The sequence below is a fragment of the Saccopteryx leptura genome, chromosome 1 (assembly GCF_036850995.1).
Source record: "Saccopteryx leptura isolate mSacLep1 chromosome 1, mSacLep1_pri_phased_curated, whole genome shotgun sequence".
NCBI classification, from domain to species: Eukaryota; Metazoa; Chordata; class Mammalia; order Chiroptera; family Emballonuridae; genus Saccopteryx; species Saccopteryx leptura.
The window spans coordinates 16,627,777-16,646,338 of NC_089503.1; the positions used below are offsets into that span (position 1 = coordinate 16,627,777).

Below are 18,562 nucleotides of genomic sequence, written 5' to 3' on the forward strand. Positions count from 1 at the left end.
AAAATAAAGCAGCCACTTGAAATGTGTTCCATTTCATGTTCATGCTTCCATTTGTCAAAACAGGGCAAACCCTCCCAGAAATGCCTCAGCTGTGTGACACCCAAGTCCCTCACGGTCACCAATCCCCATCTCCAATTAAAACAGTCAGGACCAAGAAGAGTGCCCAGGTCACCCAGCCGGAAGATGAAGGACTGAAGGGTTGGGATGCTAAGATGGACGGTGATTGTTTCCATTTTTTTACTGGTCGGGGTCACAACTGACACAAACTGGATGCTCAATAAATATTTGGGGCAGAAGCTTTCTAAAGTGGGAAAATGCCCTCAATCGCCCATCCTCCCTGAGCACGAGCGCTCAACCCTCCAGGCCTGCAAGAAGCTGTGTTTGGAAGTGAGCCTCCCCTCCTTCCCTGCCCCACAAGCAGGAAACTGGTACTTTTGTCACCAACTTGAGAACAAAAACAGTAAGAAAACTTAAATGTCACTGGGAGAGTAAAGGTCAAAGGGGGAGGAGGTACTAACTTGTACCGAGTGTCTCTACACCACCCCCTCTTCTGGGGCCACTAGGCATGATTTCACAAATTCCTAACACCTTGACGAGAACCAAGCTGCCAAAGCTCGGACCCTGCTTCCTCCACTGATTAGCCGTGGGCCCTCAGGCTGGCTGCCTAACCTCTGCATCTCGCCTTCCTCTCCTGTAAAAGGAAGACACAGAGAACCGCCTCATCAGGTGGTCATGAGGATTTGCTCAAAACACACACAGCTCTTCGCACAGTGCGTGGCACACAGAACGCATTCAATGACGGCAAATTAGCACCGTGCTTCTCTGTTCTGCAAAGAAGAAAACCTGGTCCCCAAGAGATTCAGTAATTTCCTAAGATCACACAGCTAACAGCAGCAGGGCTGGGATCCAAACTCGAGTCCAAAGCACTTCCAAAGCTGTGCTCCTTTTACTAGAGCAAGCTAAACCCCACCCCCAGGGATTGCTGTGACCCCCCCCCCCAAAACACAGCTGTACGCAGACACGCGCACACATGCAGTTAGGGCTGCGGTGGGCAAAAGGTTAAAATGTTATGAGTTGATTGGAACTAAGGTAAGACTGAGAGGCGGCAGTAAGCCACAATTCTCGTCCATTGTAACTTGGGGATAAGAACAGCTTCATGTGACTGTTCTTCTTTCAACGTGTCCATTCAACAAACATCGTTTTGAGGCAGACTCATGTCCTTGGCATGAGGAATGAAGCAGAGAAGCAGACAGACAGGGTCCCTACCTCCTGCAATTACTACTCCAGGGGGTGGGGGAACAGAAACAATCAACTGATAGTTTCAGATGGTGATAATGACGAGGAAATGAAGCAGGATAATGGGAGAGAGGCTCTGGGCAAGGACAAATTAAGGCCTGAGAAGGAGCCAGGAGAATCTGCGGGAGAACCCGGAAGAGCGAGCCCCCAGGGGAGAGCGGGAGGTGCCAGGGTCCACCACAATAGAGCCAGTGTGACTGGAGTCTGCACAGGGGGCGGGTGGACTGGATCAAGTCGGAGGGGAGGGAGGGGCCTGGTGATCCAATCTGAGGTTCAGGGTCTTGCAGGCCACCAGCTGGGTTTATCTAAGTGCAGAATAAAGGCACAGAGGGTTTAAAGCACTAGAATAACACAACTTTGCGGGACGAGAAGAGTCTCAGCATGAAAGTCAACGTGCCCAGGATAGTGCTGGCATTTCATAAAGGGTCCCCTGGTTTCCCTTCGCCTCGTGCCACTAACTCCACACCACCCTGGATCATTGCGTCCTTTCTAGGCTTGCTTCCAAGAAAAGGTTTTGTCTCAGTGGTTCTCGACTCTGGCTATATACATTAACCTCACATGAGGAGTTTGGAAAAATTACAATAAAACAATGCTGGGGCTGGTGTGTGCCACTGGCCAGGAGAGGGGGCCTCCAATCAGTATTTTGTAAAAGCTCCCAGGGGCAGTCACAGTTGAGAAGACCCCACCTAAAGGGTCTTGGAAGGCTTTCTCCCCCCTCCATGGTGTCAGAACTCACTGGGAGAAAGGCCCAAAGACGGAATTACGCTGCCTTCTGAGATAGCGAGTTGCTCCTCGCTGAAGACAGTCAAGCAAAAACCATTTTCTCCGGGATGAACCTCAAGAATTAGACTGTCTTAAAAGATCTGGGTGACCTTCCAGGGAGCAAAGCTGTAGGCCTCAGTGCCATCAGCTATAACACAAAAGAGCAAATAAACAGCGTGTGTGCCACCCCTTGCCTTTCTTGTGTCAGTGGCAGACATCACTAATTGATCCCAGCACTCTCTCCTCTAGTTAGTCCATCCTAAGTAGTCTGAGGACCCCTTCTAAGCAGGGACCCAGCAAGCAGCCACAACCAATCACTTGAGAATGGACACAAACTGGAACCCATTGGTCTTCCATAGCCTCATCTCCCTAGGTCCCTTCTCACTCTGCCATTCTTTGAGGCAACGATCCCTTTTAGCTTCTTACTGGCAATGATTAACTACCAAGGTGCAGGGCAAAGAACCCTGCAGGCTTCAGACCTGTCAGACAGTGAGATCACACATTCCATCCCTGAGGGTGGATTTTGCTTTATATCCTGGATCTCAGACTCTTTGTCCTCCCCAAGTGACATTACCCCCTACCCCAGGGAGCTGCACCCCAAACATTTACTGAACAGGGCCTGAGGTAGAGTGTATGTATGATTAAGTCATACAGTCCTATCTCTGGAAAAGCTCATCAAAGCGAGAGCCCTGTGGTATCACTGAGACTTGAAACGATCATACTGACAGCAGCTGGCATTGAGGAAGCACTTCCTGCGTGCCAGGCACCATGCCGGGGCTTCCCATACAACCTCTCAATGAATCTTCATCACCATCCTCTGATGTGTTTATTGATCCCCATTTGGCACACGAGAAAATTCGGGTTTGAAAGCTACAGCGAAGCCGTGGACCACAAAGCAGGACACGAGAGATTACGGAAGAACCACATCCCTGGCTCTGGGCAGGTCCCTCTCTGCGCCTCATCCCTAAAAGGGACGTGATAACTGTCAGGATGACATGAGAACCCGGCACACAGTGTGGGACAGTAGAGCTGACATCTCCGAATCACTGGCTGGAACTAGGGGGAAAGAATCGGACCCACTCTGAGCGAGGAGTCCTTTCCGGGCTTCACACAGGGATGCATTCCTGAAAAGCTGTGCCCAGGGAGCTCTCAGACGTCACTGCTTCTGCCCCTGGCTGGCACATCACCCTGGGGGTTGGGGGGTGTCTTGGGTTTCCTCTCCTGCCTCATTCCTGCTGGTCGCCCTATCCCTAGCTCTGAAGACATTATCTCTAGGTTTCTGCCCTGGGGCTTCTAAATTCTCTAAAAGCTGCAAGCCGCTCCCTGGAGCTGGTGGGAGGGGGAACTTGGCAGTGAATCTCTTTGTAATGGGATCTCCCCTCGCCGGGTCTATCCCTTGTGTGGAACTTGGCACATTTGGCCTCAAGGCTCCTAATGAACACGGAGCCTTTCCCTGCACTGCACACACTGCACATCCCCTGCAGCAGAGCTTAGCACCACACATATCACATTAACACCGGCTTCCTTTCCCAGCCGGGCAGGCTGGGGAAACTGGCAGCGATCCCCACTCCGGGGAGGAGGAGCCCCAGGCTGAGAACGCAGGGAGAACTGCGGCGGAGGGATCCCCCCTGGCTGCCGAGACTCCTAGCACCCCAACAACGGCTGCTTAACAAGCAGGGAGTCGGCTGTGAATCCTCGTTTGAGACCCAGCCACCTGGAGGTTTGTCACATCTGTAAATGCTGTTGTTACTTTCGACCTATGGCCTCACTGCAGGGGAATCAGTAACCAACGCAACCACACAGGAATGAACAGAAGGCCAAGCAGCCCCGCTCTGAAGACCCCCAGAGCACAGGCACTGGTTCTCCACCAGGGACATTCCGCAGTATCTGGAGACATTTTCGCCCATCACAGTAAGGGTAAGTTAGGGTGCTTCTGACAGCTGGCCACCAAAGGCCAGGGAGGCTGCTTAGCACCCCACAGTGCCCAGGGCAGCCCCGGCACAACAAATTATCGGGCTCCAAATCTCAATAGTGCTGAGGTTGGGAAACACTGGTCAAAAGGAGGAGATATCGGCCCACTCACCCCGACCACAGTGTCAGACAGCTGCAAAGGCTAAATGTCACACACCAGAGGAGAGCAAAGGCGAAGTGTTTGTGCACAACTTCCAAAAGAAATGAAACTCTGTGGTCAGGTGGAGAGACTGAGTCTTTCCCCAGACCCAACACATTGTTTTTTTTCCTTTTTTATTGTTGCTGGTGTTTAATGTGCATGGAATAATTCTTCGCAATGCATACTGATCCTATAACAACCCCATTATCACTAGACCTTACAGATGAGAAAACTGAGGCAGAGAGGTTTAACAACATGGTCAAGGTAATACAAGGAATTCCCATCCAGGCATCTCGGCTCCAGGGTCCGCGCTTTTAGCCCCTGCATTCAAGTATCTCTCAGTCCCATGAATAAGCCCAGAACGAGACGGCCAACGTAGGCAACTTTTTGCCATCTGAACTCCACTGTCATCGTGATTGACTTGCAGGAGCCAGACACAGCAAAGTAAAATTGGAGGTTATTGTTGATTTTAGAGAAGCCCAGGTCTGGGCTATGAAAATAACTTCACCCCAAGTCTAAAGTATAATGAGAATGTAGGGTCAGAGACTAAGGGGAAAGGCGGCAACCAGGCTTGGTGGCATCCTGGCTTGCAGGACGAGATGAGCTCGAGGAATAGGAACAGGCATGAGGTCAGGCCATGGGCATTTGGTGAGGAGGCCACGCTCTCCATAGCAGGGTCGGTACAACAACGTAAAAGAGTCGAGAGAGGCTGGACAGCGCTAGATCTGAAACTCGGGGTTAGTCCTTGTTGAGTAATTCCGGCCTGAAGTAACAACTTGATAGATGGGGACAGGGGACAGCCTTGCAGCAGAGAGAACAGGCAAGCAGGAATATTAATTCTCCTCCAGAAAAGGCCGGCTTGGGCAACGTGATCTCTCTTGAGAGCTCCTGTTCTAGTTTAATTAGCATTATTCTCTTTTAGAGATAGTTACGATTCAAAGTGAATATAGGACAACATCAATATCCTTATGTAAGAGCACTCACCCCTATATCCCCTACAATTTCTCTTCACACCGTAGGATTTGGTGGTCACTTTAGACAACAATGCACCTGGGTGTCAGGCTGGCAGAAGTCGCGTGGACTCCTTCAGAGCAGGTCTCCTCCAATCCTGGGCACACGGCTACCGCAGCCCCGATGTCTGGAGGTATGGTAATAAAGAGGGGAGAGTTGGGAGCAAACAGTGAAGAGCTCATCTACTAAGTGCCACAATCTAGACACATCTCCCCTCGCTTAACCGTATTAACTGTGGCCTGGCAATTCCTAGCTATTTTCCAGATGACGTGACAGGTTCCCAGGTGGTTCAGTCCCTGGGCAGATGCAGGGTCAAGTGGCTGTAGGAGCAGAACGTGACCTCGGATCCAAGCTTCTGCTGACACCAAACCCACGCCCTTCCCTATGCGGCTCCTTCTAACAAGATACCCTGAACTCGTGTCATCCGTGCGCAACTTCAAACTCTGTGAGATCCGAATTCATTCACAAATTCACAACTGGAAGGCCAAGACCCTAACAAGATGCAATGATGTCATTCATTCACTCGGGGCCAAAGCCCAAAAGTTTCAGACAGCTTTTACCACTTACGGCTCCAGGTTCTAAAATTGGTAGCGAAGACACTCTCGTCTTCCCTCGCTTTAGGAAGCACTGACTTTCCCCCAGGTCGTGGCTCTGAGCAGCAAGTGTCAGCGCGTCACCCATCCCACAGGAAGGTGACTCACCTGTGAGAATAGCTCTCAAGTCCAGCTGTCCTCCAGGGAGACTCGCACACAACCTGGCCCACATAGGCAATCCATCCAAGCTTCCTGTGCCCCCAAAGAAGCCCACAGCTAGCTGGGTAAGGTTCTAGCACAGTGTGTGGCCATGAACCAGATTATAGCTCCCCTGGGCCTCAGTTTCCTTCCCTGCACCTACCTCACAGGATTACATGAATTTATAAGTACAAAAGTGCCTATAAATATCCAACCTGTGGTAGTTGCTCTTTATTGTTTTTGTCTCCATTAACACTAAAGACAATCATCAGATCCGTGTTCAGAGACTTAATCACAAAGTCATCTTCTTAGTGTTCATCGTAACAAAACTTTCAGAAACAAACTAGCAGACTAAGGACAGGATGGAGGAGACACGGTAAGGGGCCACGTAAGGTGCTCCCCACACACAATGCAACAAGACCCAAGAGCTAAAAGTTGTGGAAGAGAAGAATATTCACAGGCAAGAGGAATGTTTGCAACATTGCCCCTGAGAAAACTGCCCCTGAGAAAAACAAAGAGAGGGGAAAAAACTCACCCCCAGGGGGTCTGCAGGGTAGACATTTTTTTTCCTCTCCTATATTTGCTGAAAAATTCTGGATGCAAATTTGGTATCTAATCTATAATATCCCCATATTTGTTTGTATTGTAAAAATTTCTTTCAAAAGACTTTCCGCCCTGGCCAGTTGGCTCAGCGGTAGAGCGTCGGCCTAGCGTGCGGAGGACCCGGGTTCGATTCCCGGCCAGGGCACACAGGAGAAGCGCCCATTTGCTTCTCCACCCCTCCGCCGCGCTTTCCTCTCTGTCTCTCTCTTCCCCTCCCGCAGCCAAGGCTCCATTGGAGCAAAGATGGCCCGGGCGCTGGGGATGGCTCTGTGGCCTCTGCCTCAGGCGCTAGAGTGGCTCTGGTCGCAACATGGCGACGCCCAGGATGGGCAGAGCATTGACCCCTGGTGGGCAGAGCGTCACCCCTGGTGGGCGTGCCGGGTGGATCCCGGTCGGGCGCATGCGGGAGTCTGACTGTCTCTCCCTGTTTCCAGATCCAGATTAGAAATTAAAAAAAAAAAAAAAAGACTTTCCACTGAGTAATGGTGACAACACAGGAAGAAGCCTCAGGTTAACACTGTGGCCTCCAGTGCTGTCCCTAGGGATGCACGTTCCACAATTACTTACTTTAGATACAAATGTAAGTTATAGGCCCTGGCCTGTTGGCTCAGTGGTAGAGCGTCAGTCTGGCGTGCAGAAGTCCCCGGTTCAATTCCCGGCCAGGGCACACAGGAGAAGCGCCCATCTGCTTCTCCATCCCTCCCCCTCTCCTTCATCTCTATCTCTCTCTTCCCCTCCCGCAGCCGAGGCTCCATTGGAGCAAAAGATGGCCCGGGCGCTGGGGATGGCTCCTTGGCCTCTGCCCCAGGCGCTAGAGTGGCTCTGGTCGCGACAGAGTGACGCCCCGGATGGGCAGAGCATCGCCCCCTGGTGGGTGTGCCGGGTGGATCCCGGTCGGGCACATGCGGGAGTCTGTCTGACTGCCTCCCCGTTTCCAGCTTCAGAAAAATAAAAAATAAAAAAAAAGACAAAGATGACCCTGGCCAGTTAGCTCAGAGTGTCATCCCAGAACACCAAAGTTGTGGGTTCAATCCCCAGTCAAGGCACATACGGGAAACAACCAGTGTGAATGCACAGCTCTGCGGAACAGCAAATGAATGCTTCTCTCTCTCTCTCTCTCTCCCTTGCTCTGTCTCTCTAAAAAAATCAATCAATTAATAAAAAAGGACAAAGGTCACCCATCAAAATGGCGCCAGGGGTTAACTTTGGGGGAAATAGAGATAACAGTTAATTTTGCTTTCCTCGTTTATTTATTTTTTTAATTTTTTATATTTAAAAAAAAAAAGGCCTGAACTGAAAAAGGAATAGAATCAATCTCCAGCCAACTGGGCTAACAGCCCCCAGACAGGGGGTCAGGTGAGTCCTGTGCAGACCAGTGTGACGAGTGAGGGCAGCGGGCCCTGAAGTCAGTCTGGCTGTCAGTCTGAGTCCCCACGTCTCACCAGAGGGCAGTGGCCCCTCGGAGCCCCAGCTCGCCTCAGGTGGTCCTGAATTCTCATCCAGAGTACACAACACAGCAGACAGTACATGTTGGCTCTCTACCCAATACATTCACCAAAGAACACAGAGCATGGCCAATGGTTTGTCCTGCTGGGGCAGGCCTTCTGAAGTTTCCAGAAAGGCAGCTATGTAAGGGCAGGCCTCCTCGGCTTCCAGTCCACCACTGCCTTCCAACGGGATCTCTACAGAAATTGGTTCTTCCTGTGCCAGCCACTATACACGGGGGCGGTGACGATGCATAATTGGGACTGGACATTGCTCTCCACCCCCCTCCACCCTGCACCCTCCATCACTCCTTTCCCTATAAATAGTGGCTTCTAGGGTTTTTTTAGGCAATGACTGAACCCATGATGACAAATTCATTTTCTATGAAATTCAGTATACACATACACACACACAAACACACACACACACACACACACACACATGTACACACACACATATGTATACTTACTTATCCTCCCCACTTATATAGTAAACACTGCTATTTTCTATTCTTTCTCTTAATACTGGTCATAACTCACTAAATTGATTTTTACGACCCACAGTTTTAAATACACTGCTTTACAGCATGCAAATCTATGATTTGGTTTGTTTAAATGTACTTTAAAAAGCACATTTTCTGGAACATATTAGGTGGAACTATACACAATAGTCAAAGTACCAAAAACAGTAATTTCATATGGTTCAACCTAATGACTAGGTATGAACCAAACTAGCAGACTCAACTGCCCAATTTGCCTCTTGTAAGCAAAGTGACACTGGAGTAGTGTTCAATAATGTACACCACGACAGTACATTATTATTGTGCAAAGGACAGACGACACCTAAATTGGACAAGGCACTTAGGGCCGGTCTGAGCCACACCTTCGGGGGAATAACAATGACTCTTAAAGGAAGGCTGTGAGGATGGAATGAGCTCATATATGTCGAAGGGCCTGTAAACTATAAAGTAAAAATAAATTTTTTTGTAATTTTAAACTAAATTTATTGGGGTGACATTGATAAATAAAATTCCATAGGTTTCGGGGTAACATTCCATTACATCATCTGTACATGGCACCATACGTTCACCACCCCAAGTCAAGCTGCAGTAGTAAATTATGCCAGTGTCCAAGCAAAATAAGATAATGAAACAACAGCCATCATCTTTGGAAGGTTTGTCTCATGGTAAGATCTTGTTACGCAGATTGATTTCCTCTTCCACCTTATGAGGTAGGTATTCTTGTTGTCCCTATTTTCCAGATGAGAACAAACGAGGCTCCAAGCATTGGAAGAGCTAGCAAGTGGAGGAATCTGGTCTGTCTCCGACACTGGTCCACTCAGCACTGGGCTGGGCTGTCCCTCTGTACCCACACCCACCACATAGGTCTCCATCTCCAGGCCCTGGGACAGGTCCACCAGCGTGGTCCACTCTCAGTAAGGCAAGAGAACCCCCATGACACAAGGACAGGAAAATGCGGTGGCCTCTCAGCCGGCAGCAGGAAATGCAGGATCACCTTGCTGCCATGGAAACAGGTGGCAGAGTCTGCACAGACTCCCTGGGTCTCCCACCTCCCTTCCATCTCCCGCAATTACAGCCAAGGATTATGTCTTTCAACTTTCAGATGTTGCCATAAATACTCCTCTTAGCCCTAAACAAAATGTACCCAGAGACAGGAGGTGGCCACAGCCAAGCTGGCCAGGTCACAAGATAGAGAAAAGTGCTTAAACCAATGCCAGAAGGACCCTGTGTTTCGTCTGATTTTTTTTTTTACAGGACATGATTAGCATCCCTGCGCTCCTTTGAGGCTAAAACCACAATGGCCACTCCTCACTCACACCTCGTGGTCATGTATTAACTCAATTATATACACTTTTCAAAAGAAAAATATAACTTAAATCGAGCTATTGGAAAGCCTACACTGCCCCGCAATATATATTTTAATACATATATATGTATGTATGTACACAATCCACTATAGATTTAATCTCTTAAATCCAATTTAAAAGATTTTGCAGCCTGACCTGTGGTGACACAGTGGCTAAAGCGTCGACCTGGAAATGCTGAGGTCGCCGGTTCGAAACCCTGGGCTTGCCTGGTCAAGGCACATATGGGAGTTGATGCTTCCAGCTCCTCCCCACCTTCTCTCTCTCTCTCTATCCTCTCTCTCTCCCTCTCTGTCTCTTTCTCTCCCTTTCTCTCTCCTCTCTAAAATGAATTAAAAAAAAGATTTTGTAGCACAATTTTAACAACTCATAAGTATGGCCTTTTGCCCAACTTTAAATGTAACTGTTGAGTAAATTAAATATTTTGTTAAGTTGCTCTTCTATTTCTATACCCATTTACAAGGAACTTGAACATAATGTGATCTCACTTAACCTATCTAACTACTCTATGTGAGAGAAATTATTACTGTCATTATTTTTTTTATTAGCAGTTTAGAGATGTAAACAGCAAGGATCAGAAAGATTAAGATAGCTGTCCAAGATCACACAGCAAGTTAGGGGATTCAGCCAAGATTCCAAACAAGCAGCTTGGCTCCAAATTCTAGACTTGCTTCACCATCCAGGGGTCTTACTTTGGATCAAGGGCTAACTCTAAAATAGCTGGAAATATACATCTAAGCCACACAAATGGAGCCAAAACACTAACTTCCTTAATCCCCAAGAGCTTGTGCAAATCAGTAACAAAAGGCATTCTTTTTTTTTTTAAGTGACGAAGAGTGAACAGAAAACAAAAAGGGGGAAGAAATGCAAATGGCCCAAAATGAAAGGAAAACGTAACTTTCCCCCTTTCTCTCTCCCTCTGAAAAACAAAAGTCAACTAATATAATAGAGGCAATAATTAGTTTTTAGATGAGTTAAAGCTATTGGTTCAAATATGAAATCATCTCCAAGTTAACTAGGTAAATTAAGTCTAAGTACAATAAATGTATATATATTTTTAGAAAGCTTAATATACATACTTGTCTACATTACATCGACACATTTTTTTTCCCCTAGAAGGAAAGGCAAGGATCCCTTCCGGTATTATCGTTAATTAAAGAGAATGATCCTTTTCTAAGTTACACAGTTTCAGATGGCAGGGCTTTTTAACCTGGACTTCAGGGGCTATTTTAAAGCTTCTGTGAAAGCTCTGAAATTGGATGCAAAGTTACAAAAATGTTCCTTGGTGGGGGAGGGGATTCTTCCCTTTTACAGACTCTGTAAGGGTTTCATACCTTCCTCTCCCCAGAAGGAGTAAGAATCACACCACCTTATAGACTCGACTGGTGCTGAGTTTTCATTTTCACACACGCACTCACTCAGAAGCCATGAGATAACAATGGACCCGGCACAGGCACCCAGAAAAGCACCACCCCATTCCTGCCCTGCCGAAGGAGCTGGTCTGTGGCATAACAACGACACTGCTCAAGCCTCAGCAGTGGCAGCCTGGTACCGCTTCCCTCGAACAGGAAGAAGGAAAAGTGGAACTGAGAATTATTTGCATGTTTAAAATTAGACCTTCTGTGGGAGCTGACACTACTTTGCTTTCAGAATGCCCCCCATCTGCTATCTCACCACCAGCCCTCACCCAGGCATTACATGCCATGGAAACTCTGAGACAATGGGAAGGCTGCAGCTTCACTAATAAGGAAGTAATAGCAGATTTCCTACAGCTCCCGTCCCTGAGGGGTCACCAGAAACGCCACTAGAAAGCCAGCCACAGGAGATGGGGACAAAAATTGCTACGAACGTCCCTGGCCTGAGGTGGCCACCGCCCCAGGGATCGCCACACAGACTCTCTGGCCCTCTGGTTCTCTAGAAAATCCTGTGCCAGCCATCTCTCGGCAGGACAAGGACCTCCACATGCACAGCCTGTATCACAACTGTGGTCGGGTAGCTCAGATGACAGGAGCAATGTCTCACCCCCACGGCCTAAGAGTCCTGAGGGCGAGCTGCTCTGTGCAGTGGCCTCCACGTGGGGCCTGTTATTTCCCAAACTTCAGCAAGGTATCATCTGTACAAGTCTGCCTGAACCACAACAACCTTACAGAATTATTTAACAATACTTCTCTATAAGTCACCTTCTTACTCAAGTAAACGTATTTACCGCGCTGCTACAGATAGCCTCACTCTACCTACAAAATCACAGGCTTAAAATGCAACTTACAATTTCTTTTTTCACTAACACCCTCCAAAAATAAATAATTCTTAATTAACATTTCTTTTTAAGAAAGTACTTTGGGACTGAGCTCAGTTCATCTTGCATGCGCCCCAGGAAAGACTCCGCAGAAAACGGGCGATGGGTACTTCTGACACGAGCTACCAAATCTAAAGCCCACTTCTCCCCAGATGACAGCAGCAGCCACAACCAGCCATTGAGTTGTGCCTTAGATTTTATAGAGCAGTTCCTCTTCTATCTTATTGGATCTGCTCAAACACCCAGTGGAGAAGGAAGTGTTAGTCCCATTTCCCAGACAAGGAAATGAAGAGGCACAGAGAGGGTAAGCGACTTGCCCAAGTGCACAGCTACTCAAGAAGCCGAGTGCAAACTTGAACCCAGGTCTTCCCACTTCAGACCCCATTCTGTCTCCACTAACAGGCCTGCCTCGTAAACTCAGGCTCCCAAAGAAATCATGAACAAGAAAGAGGGTCCCTGGATTGTCCCTGTTACAAATGGAGCAGGTGTTGCAGGGTTTAGGATGCAGAGAACCCAAAATGAACCCCAGCCCCATCAGAGTTCAGGCCCCACAAGCCTGCCCATTGCCACGAAAGTCGCATCGCTTAGTTGTTCACTGAAGGCCTCTTAAGCACGACTTCTCACAGCACAGGACAGTAACCTGGGGCCAAGGAGACATCCTGCCTGGCTCTGCCAGTTACTACTTAAGAATCTTTGGTAACTTCTGAACCTCAGTTTTCTCTCAGATAAAATGGGAACATGACAGCACCCACCTCTTCCTGTTTTTGAAATGATCAAATGAAGTAATGCATTAAAACCCTTAGCCTGCCATGTGTAATGTTACCTATTAATTACAATGTTACCAACAGCATTATGTTAGAAGGGAAATGCACAGAAAATTGCCTCTTACAACTACACTCAAAATAATTCCCTTGGCCCAGCAGTGAATGAACTAAGTAATTGCCGATGGTGTGCTGGCTAAACCCAGGCCTACAGTCACTCAGCAACTCTGCCTCCGCCTCAACCCCAAGCAAAAATTACTTTTAGGAGCTAAATAACCTCTTTGCTGACCAAAATTGCTCACTCGGGAGCCAGGATTCATTCTCCCTGCTTTGGAAAGCTTGGGTATTCCGTGGTTATCTTTATCATGGGGCTGAACTTGAAGGCAGCTCAAAGTCACAGTCTAACCATAAACCAATTTGCTCTGTTTTCTTAAACTGTCTGCAAACAAAACATAACCATTTGGTTTTTCCGCTGTTGTTCTGAAGCAAAATAAAAATATTTAAAGTCACCCATATGAGAATTTAGCAAACAGCATAAAGAGGAGTCAAAATATTTTTCATACTCTGGCTGAAGCAGGTAGGTAAGCAAGCTCAAGAATTAGCTATAATAGATAACAAACACAAAACAGTTATTATTCCCCAGTAAATAAGAAAGCAGAAAAAAAGCAAACCCACTACACTGTACGACCAACCAAACAGCCACCAGACACCAGCTTTTTTCTTTGTAAAGCAACCCACTATTGAGCTGATTTCCTAAAGAATCTGTCAGGACTCCATTTCTCAAGAGAAGGAGGCAAGGGGGAAAAATCGCTTTGTCACACTGCCTAAAACATACACATAAACCAAAATTAGTGTGCAAAAAGGCTGTGAGAATGGGTGGAGTCAGACACTGCAACCAGCAAAGTCCTCATGCCGGAATCATCCCTGACCATCCTTCCTGTCTTGGAGAGAATGAGATGCCAGGGTCAAAAATTGCTTTTCCAGCCCTACTAAGCACTGAGTTCCCCAGCATCTCAGCCTTCCAGCTTCCACACCCGTCCTCATTCACTCCCCAAGAGATCTGCGTCTTTTCCAAGACATGGCCATTTTCTTAACCTGCTACAGTTGATTCCATTTTAGAACACACACTATCCACTCCACACAAAACCAATCCAGTGTTGGGGTAGTCAGGTATCTTCACCCCCCATTTCCTAAACACACAAGCTTCAGAAGTCTCAAATATGACTTCCAATTTCAAATATGATTTGATGTTGAAAAACTCAGTCTACACCCACAGTTTCAGGAATACATTCAGTGAGGTAGGGCAGTGCCTATAAGTTAAAAGCAAAGGGAAAATATGGCACATGCATACACATACACACACACACACAGCATGCTGACAATAGGAGGCGCAGGTCAGCAACACGGGTTACAATCTCAGCGACTCTCCGGTCTTGCCAGGTGACCTCAGTCTGATCACTGCCTTTTCTGGGCCTCCACACCCTCATCTAAATGAAATGAGGGCCCTGACCTGCGGTGGCGCAGTGGATAAAGTGTCGACCTGGAGTGCTGAGGTCACTGGTTTGAAACCTCAAGCTTGCCCGGTCAAGGCACACAGATGAAGCAACTACTATGAGTTGATGCTTCCTGCTCCCTCTTCTCTCTCTCTCTCTCTTTCTCTCTCTCTCTCTCTCTCTCTCCTCTCTAAAATAAATAAATAAAATCATAAATAAATAAAAGAAATGAGGGGTCTGAGCTACCCTGAAAGTCTGGTCCAGCTCAAGGATGCACTGATTCCCTGAAACATCCAATATCAATATGAACTGCCAAATGTGGACCTTGAAGATGCTTTTTCAGAGAGCCTTTTACATTTCCTATTTTATAACGTATCCAAAAACTAGACATAGAAAATAAATAAACTTTTGAGTTTCTACAGAACAAACCCAAACCGAAGGAAATCTAGGAATCGGAGACACAAGTGTGGAGTGGCAGGCAACATGCTACTGAAATACAAGGAAGGACAAGAAATAAACTTACCCAAGAAATTTTTCACTGATTCAAAGCATAGGTAACAACCATCACAACTAAAGCAGAAAAACTAATAATGTAATATAATAAAATATACATGTACCAAATTAAACTAAAAATAAGTGAAGATCAAGGATTTCTTTGGTATAAACTTTGGACACAACAGATCTTCAATTATGAGGCCCTTTTTTTTTTTTTTTTTAATCTCATAAACTGCTCTCCCCAGCTGCCTTACAGGAACAGGGAGAAGACAGCCACTTCAGGGTACTTTCATGATAATCCTATCTGGACTCCCTTCAACATCTACAAAGCTCTTTCAGACCTTGGCCAGGGGAAGCTCCAAACAACCGATGGGCAGGTGGTAGTACACCCATCCTACAAATGCTGTTAAATGAGAGTGCAGAGTCCGGGAGAGCCCTCCAGCCTTGCAGCCTGGCCCTGCAGCCCCTTCTGACACTTGATCCAGTATCCTCTGCAGGTCACAGTGCCTCGTAGGCCCCTCAGGAGAGCCTGTTCAGAGCCCACCGAGGACAACTGTGAGGGGACATTAGCACCCAGAGTCCCTTCTCCGCCTGCCTGCTGGGCTGCGCTGCTCCCCAAGGCTCATGTGTCTGCTCCCAGACCATCCTGTGTTTGTGAGTGAAAAGTTTTCCCTGAAAGCAGGTTCCATCCCTAGTCATTCACTTCCCAGGTTTCAAACACCATCCCCTCAGAGCTGCTGTGTGCATAAAACAAGCGAGATTTTCGTGAACAAAATGCACAACAGGGCCCATTCCACTGCGGGTTGAAGACCCAAGCGGGCTCCTAGAAGGCTGTTGAGGGGCCTGCGGCCAGGGCTGGGCGCCTGGCTCTTTCACTTCTCCCCCTCGAGTTCTCCGTGCAGGGGGGAGGTCTCCCAGCTGCCCTGCCTCCCCCCGGTGGGAATAGCACCACCAAGGGGAAACGGAGCTTTCAGAAAGCCGGCTCACCAAAACGCCGGGCGCAGCATTATCTGAAAAAGCGAAGCGAGAACACAGGGCGGCGGGGTTGAGAGCCGGCGCCCACCAAGCACGAAGTAAACCCCCAGGAAAGCGAGCGGCTTCCCCGGGATGAGGACCGTCCGCGGGAGGGACGTCTGCGTGCAGCCCCCTTGCCCCCGGGTGGGAACTTTCCCCAGAAACAGCGCCCTCGGCCCGAAGGCCCCGCGCTTCGCCCCCCGCCTGGTGACCCGGGTTGCCCAGCCCCCGGCCGCCGCCGCTGCCCTTCGGCCCGGCCCCTCGGGCCCTACAGGCCGGGTCGGCCCGCTCCGCACCGGCGCCCTCAGCACACACGCCCCCTCCGGCCGCCTGGGGCAGGCGAGCCCGGCCGACAGACGGGACCAGCTCCGGGAAGGGCGAGCCAGAGACGGCCTGGAGCCCGTGGGGGCGCCCACAAGGAGGCTCCGGGCACCTCGGAGCTGGCCGCTCGACCTCCGGTGCCGGGTAGCCGGATAATGGGCTCGGTCACCGGCCTGCGAGGCCGGCGGGTTCCCGCGAGCCCTCCAGGAGGGGGGTCTCCTGGACTCGGGCCCTCGCCACCCCCACCCCGCACCGAACCCCGCAGGCGGGCAGCGCGGGCAGGTGCCGGGGATGCCAGTCCCGCCCCGCCCTCCGTCCCCTGCCCGGGCCCCGGCCGCTCACCTGGCCCAGGCGACACAGCAGCAGCAGCGGCGGCAGCACCCAGCGCAGCCCGGGCGAGCGCCGCGGTGGCCGCGCCTCCCGCGCCGCGGGCTTCATGCCCCGCGCGCCCTGGAACGTGCCCGGGCCGCGCAAGTCGGGCCCCGCCGTGCGCTCGAGTGGCTCCCCGCTTGCCGCCTCCAGCCGCCGCCTCCGCCTCCGCCTCCTCCAGCCGGTCCGCCTAGTCCCCGCTCCGCCCGCCCCGGGCTTCCCCGGGGACATGGCAGCGGCGGCGGCCACACGGCTGGGCCCGGCGCGGCGGTCGCGGAGTGGACTCGTCCCTGGGCGCGCAGGAGCTTCGCGGGGCGGAGCAATCGGCGCCCACCCCTCGTGCGCGGCGACGGGATCCCGGCTCCCGCGGCTCCGGCGGCTCCGGAGGCTCCCGCTGCCTCCTCTGCGCGTCATGCGGCTCCGGCTGCAGGGAGCCGCGGCGAGCGCTCCCGCCCTCCACTCCCCTCCCCCTCTGAATATTCATCGCTTCCTCCCGCTCGGCCGGCCCGGCGGCGGCCGAACCCGCGGCCCCTCGCCGCCCTCCGTGGCAGCCCCCGCCCCCGCCCGGCCGGCCGGGTGGCGGGGAAGGGGAGCGACGCGCCCCGCGCGCGCCCTGGTGGCTCCCCTCCCGCGGGCAGAGGAAGCGCCCCCGCCTTGCCGCCCTCTCCGCCCAGCCCTCCCACATTCCTGGGACTGGGGACCCGGGACGCGGCTCCGCTGCTCCGCGCCGCGAGCCTGCACTCATCGGTACTGGCGCCCCAGCCTCGGTCCCTCTCCGTGGCCCGTGGTTTGGGTCACCAGATGCTGACCGAAATCGCTGCCGAGGTCACCACCAGGCCTGCATTTAGACAGCAACCGGGTAAAGGCCTGGTTGACCTCACCCATTGGTTGGCTTGGAGTTCTTGAACCCCTGCATTGTAGGAGATCATACTGTGAGCTGTGTTCTCCGCGCCCCTGTCCCTGGGCCAGGGAGCCAGAGAGACGGCGTTGGAGCGGGTTCTGTAATTAGGACCCCAGATCTGGCATATGGTACACTTACTTGGCTCTACTGGTACTACTAGCTGTGTGGCCTGGGGACAGGCATTTCACCTTCCTCGGCTTCCTTTCCTCATCTGTGAGATAAAGATAATATTACCGTGTTTCCCCCAAAATAAGACAGTGTCTAATATTAATTTTTGCTCCTAAAGATGCACTAGGTCTTATTTTCAGGGGTTGTGTTATTTCTCCACGAACAAGAACGCACATTTATTGTTGAACAAAAACTCAGCATTTATTAACATACTGTAGTCATGTCATCACGAACATCAGCATAATCAGCCAAACTCTGAATTTCATCAAGGAGACTCTATTTCTATGTAAAACCATTTACTGTGTTTTCCCAAAAATAAGTGTCTTATATTAATTTTTGCTCCTAAAGACGCTCTAGAGGTCTTATTTTCAGGGGAGGCCTTATATTTCTAAGCTTGAAAAAAATTGCACTAGGTCTTATTTTGGGGGGATGTCTTATTTTCGGGGAAACAGCGTAGTACTTGGCTAGAGAAACTTGATCAATAATTATGTGAGATAATGAGGGAAATTCTTCAACACTAAGCCTCACAGAGTGGGCCTCACTAAGCATTAGCTCTGTGGCAGCTTTTATCACATCATCAGAGAAGCCCAGGACCCCAAAAAGGGTTAAAGATTACTGCAGATGTTATTACTGTGCCCAGGCACAGAGGAGGAGACTGAGGACCTGGGAAGCTAAGCCAGTTGCCCAAGCAAAGTAACGAGAGAAAGGGCCGAACCCAGGAGTGCTGGGAAGGGAGAGATGAATTCCACCCAGGGGGAGAGAGGACACCTGAGCTGGGCTTTGAAGGGTGGGTTGAATTTCACCAGGCAGATAGAGGGGGGCACCATCTTAGAAAGTGGGAGCAACTTGGCAAAGAAACAGA

The 18,562-nt window shown here is 50.1% G+C and overlaps 1 protein-coding gene across 1 annotated transcript in view; it reads right to left on the reverse strand.

Annotated features, from left to right (window-relative positions):
- PTPRJ (protein tyrosine phosphatase receptor type J) overlaps positions 1-17,106 on the reverse strand; it is a 169,368-nt gene extending 152,262 nt beyond the window's left edge. Inside the window, exon 1 of the mRNA XM_066361552.1 lies at positions 16,605-17,106. Coding sequence (XP_066217649.1) covers positions 16,605-17,045 — 441 coding nt within the window. The 5' untranslated portion in view covers positions 17,046-17,106. The remainder of the gene's footprint in view (positions 1-16,604) is intronic.
- Between the last annotated feature and the right edge of the window lie 1,456 nt (positions 17,107-18,562).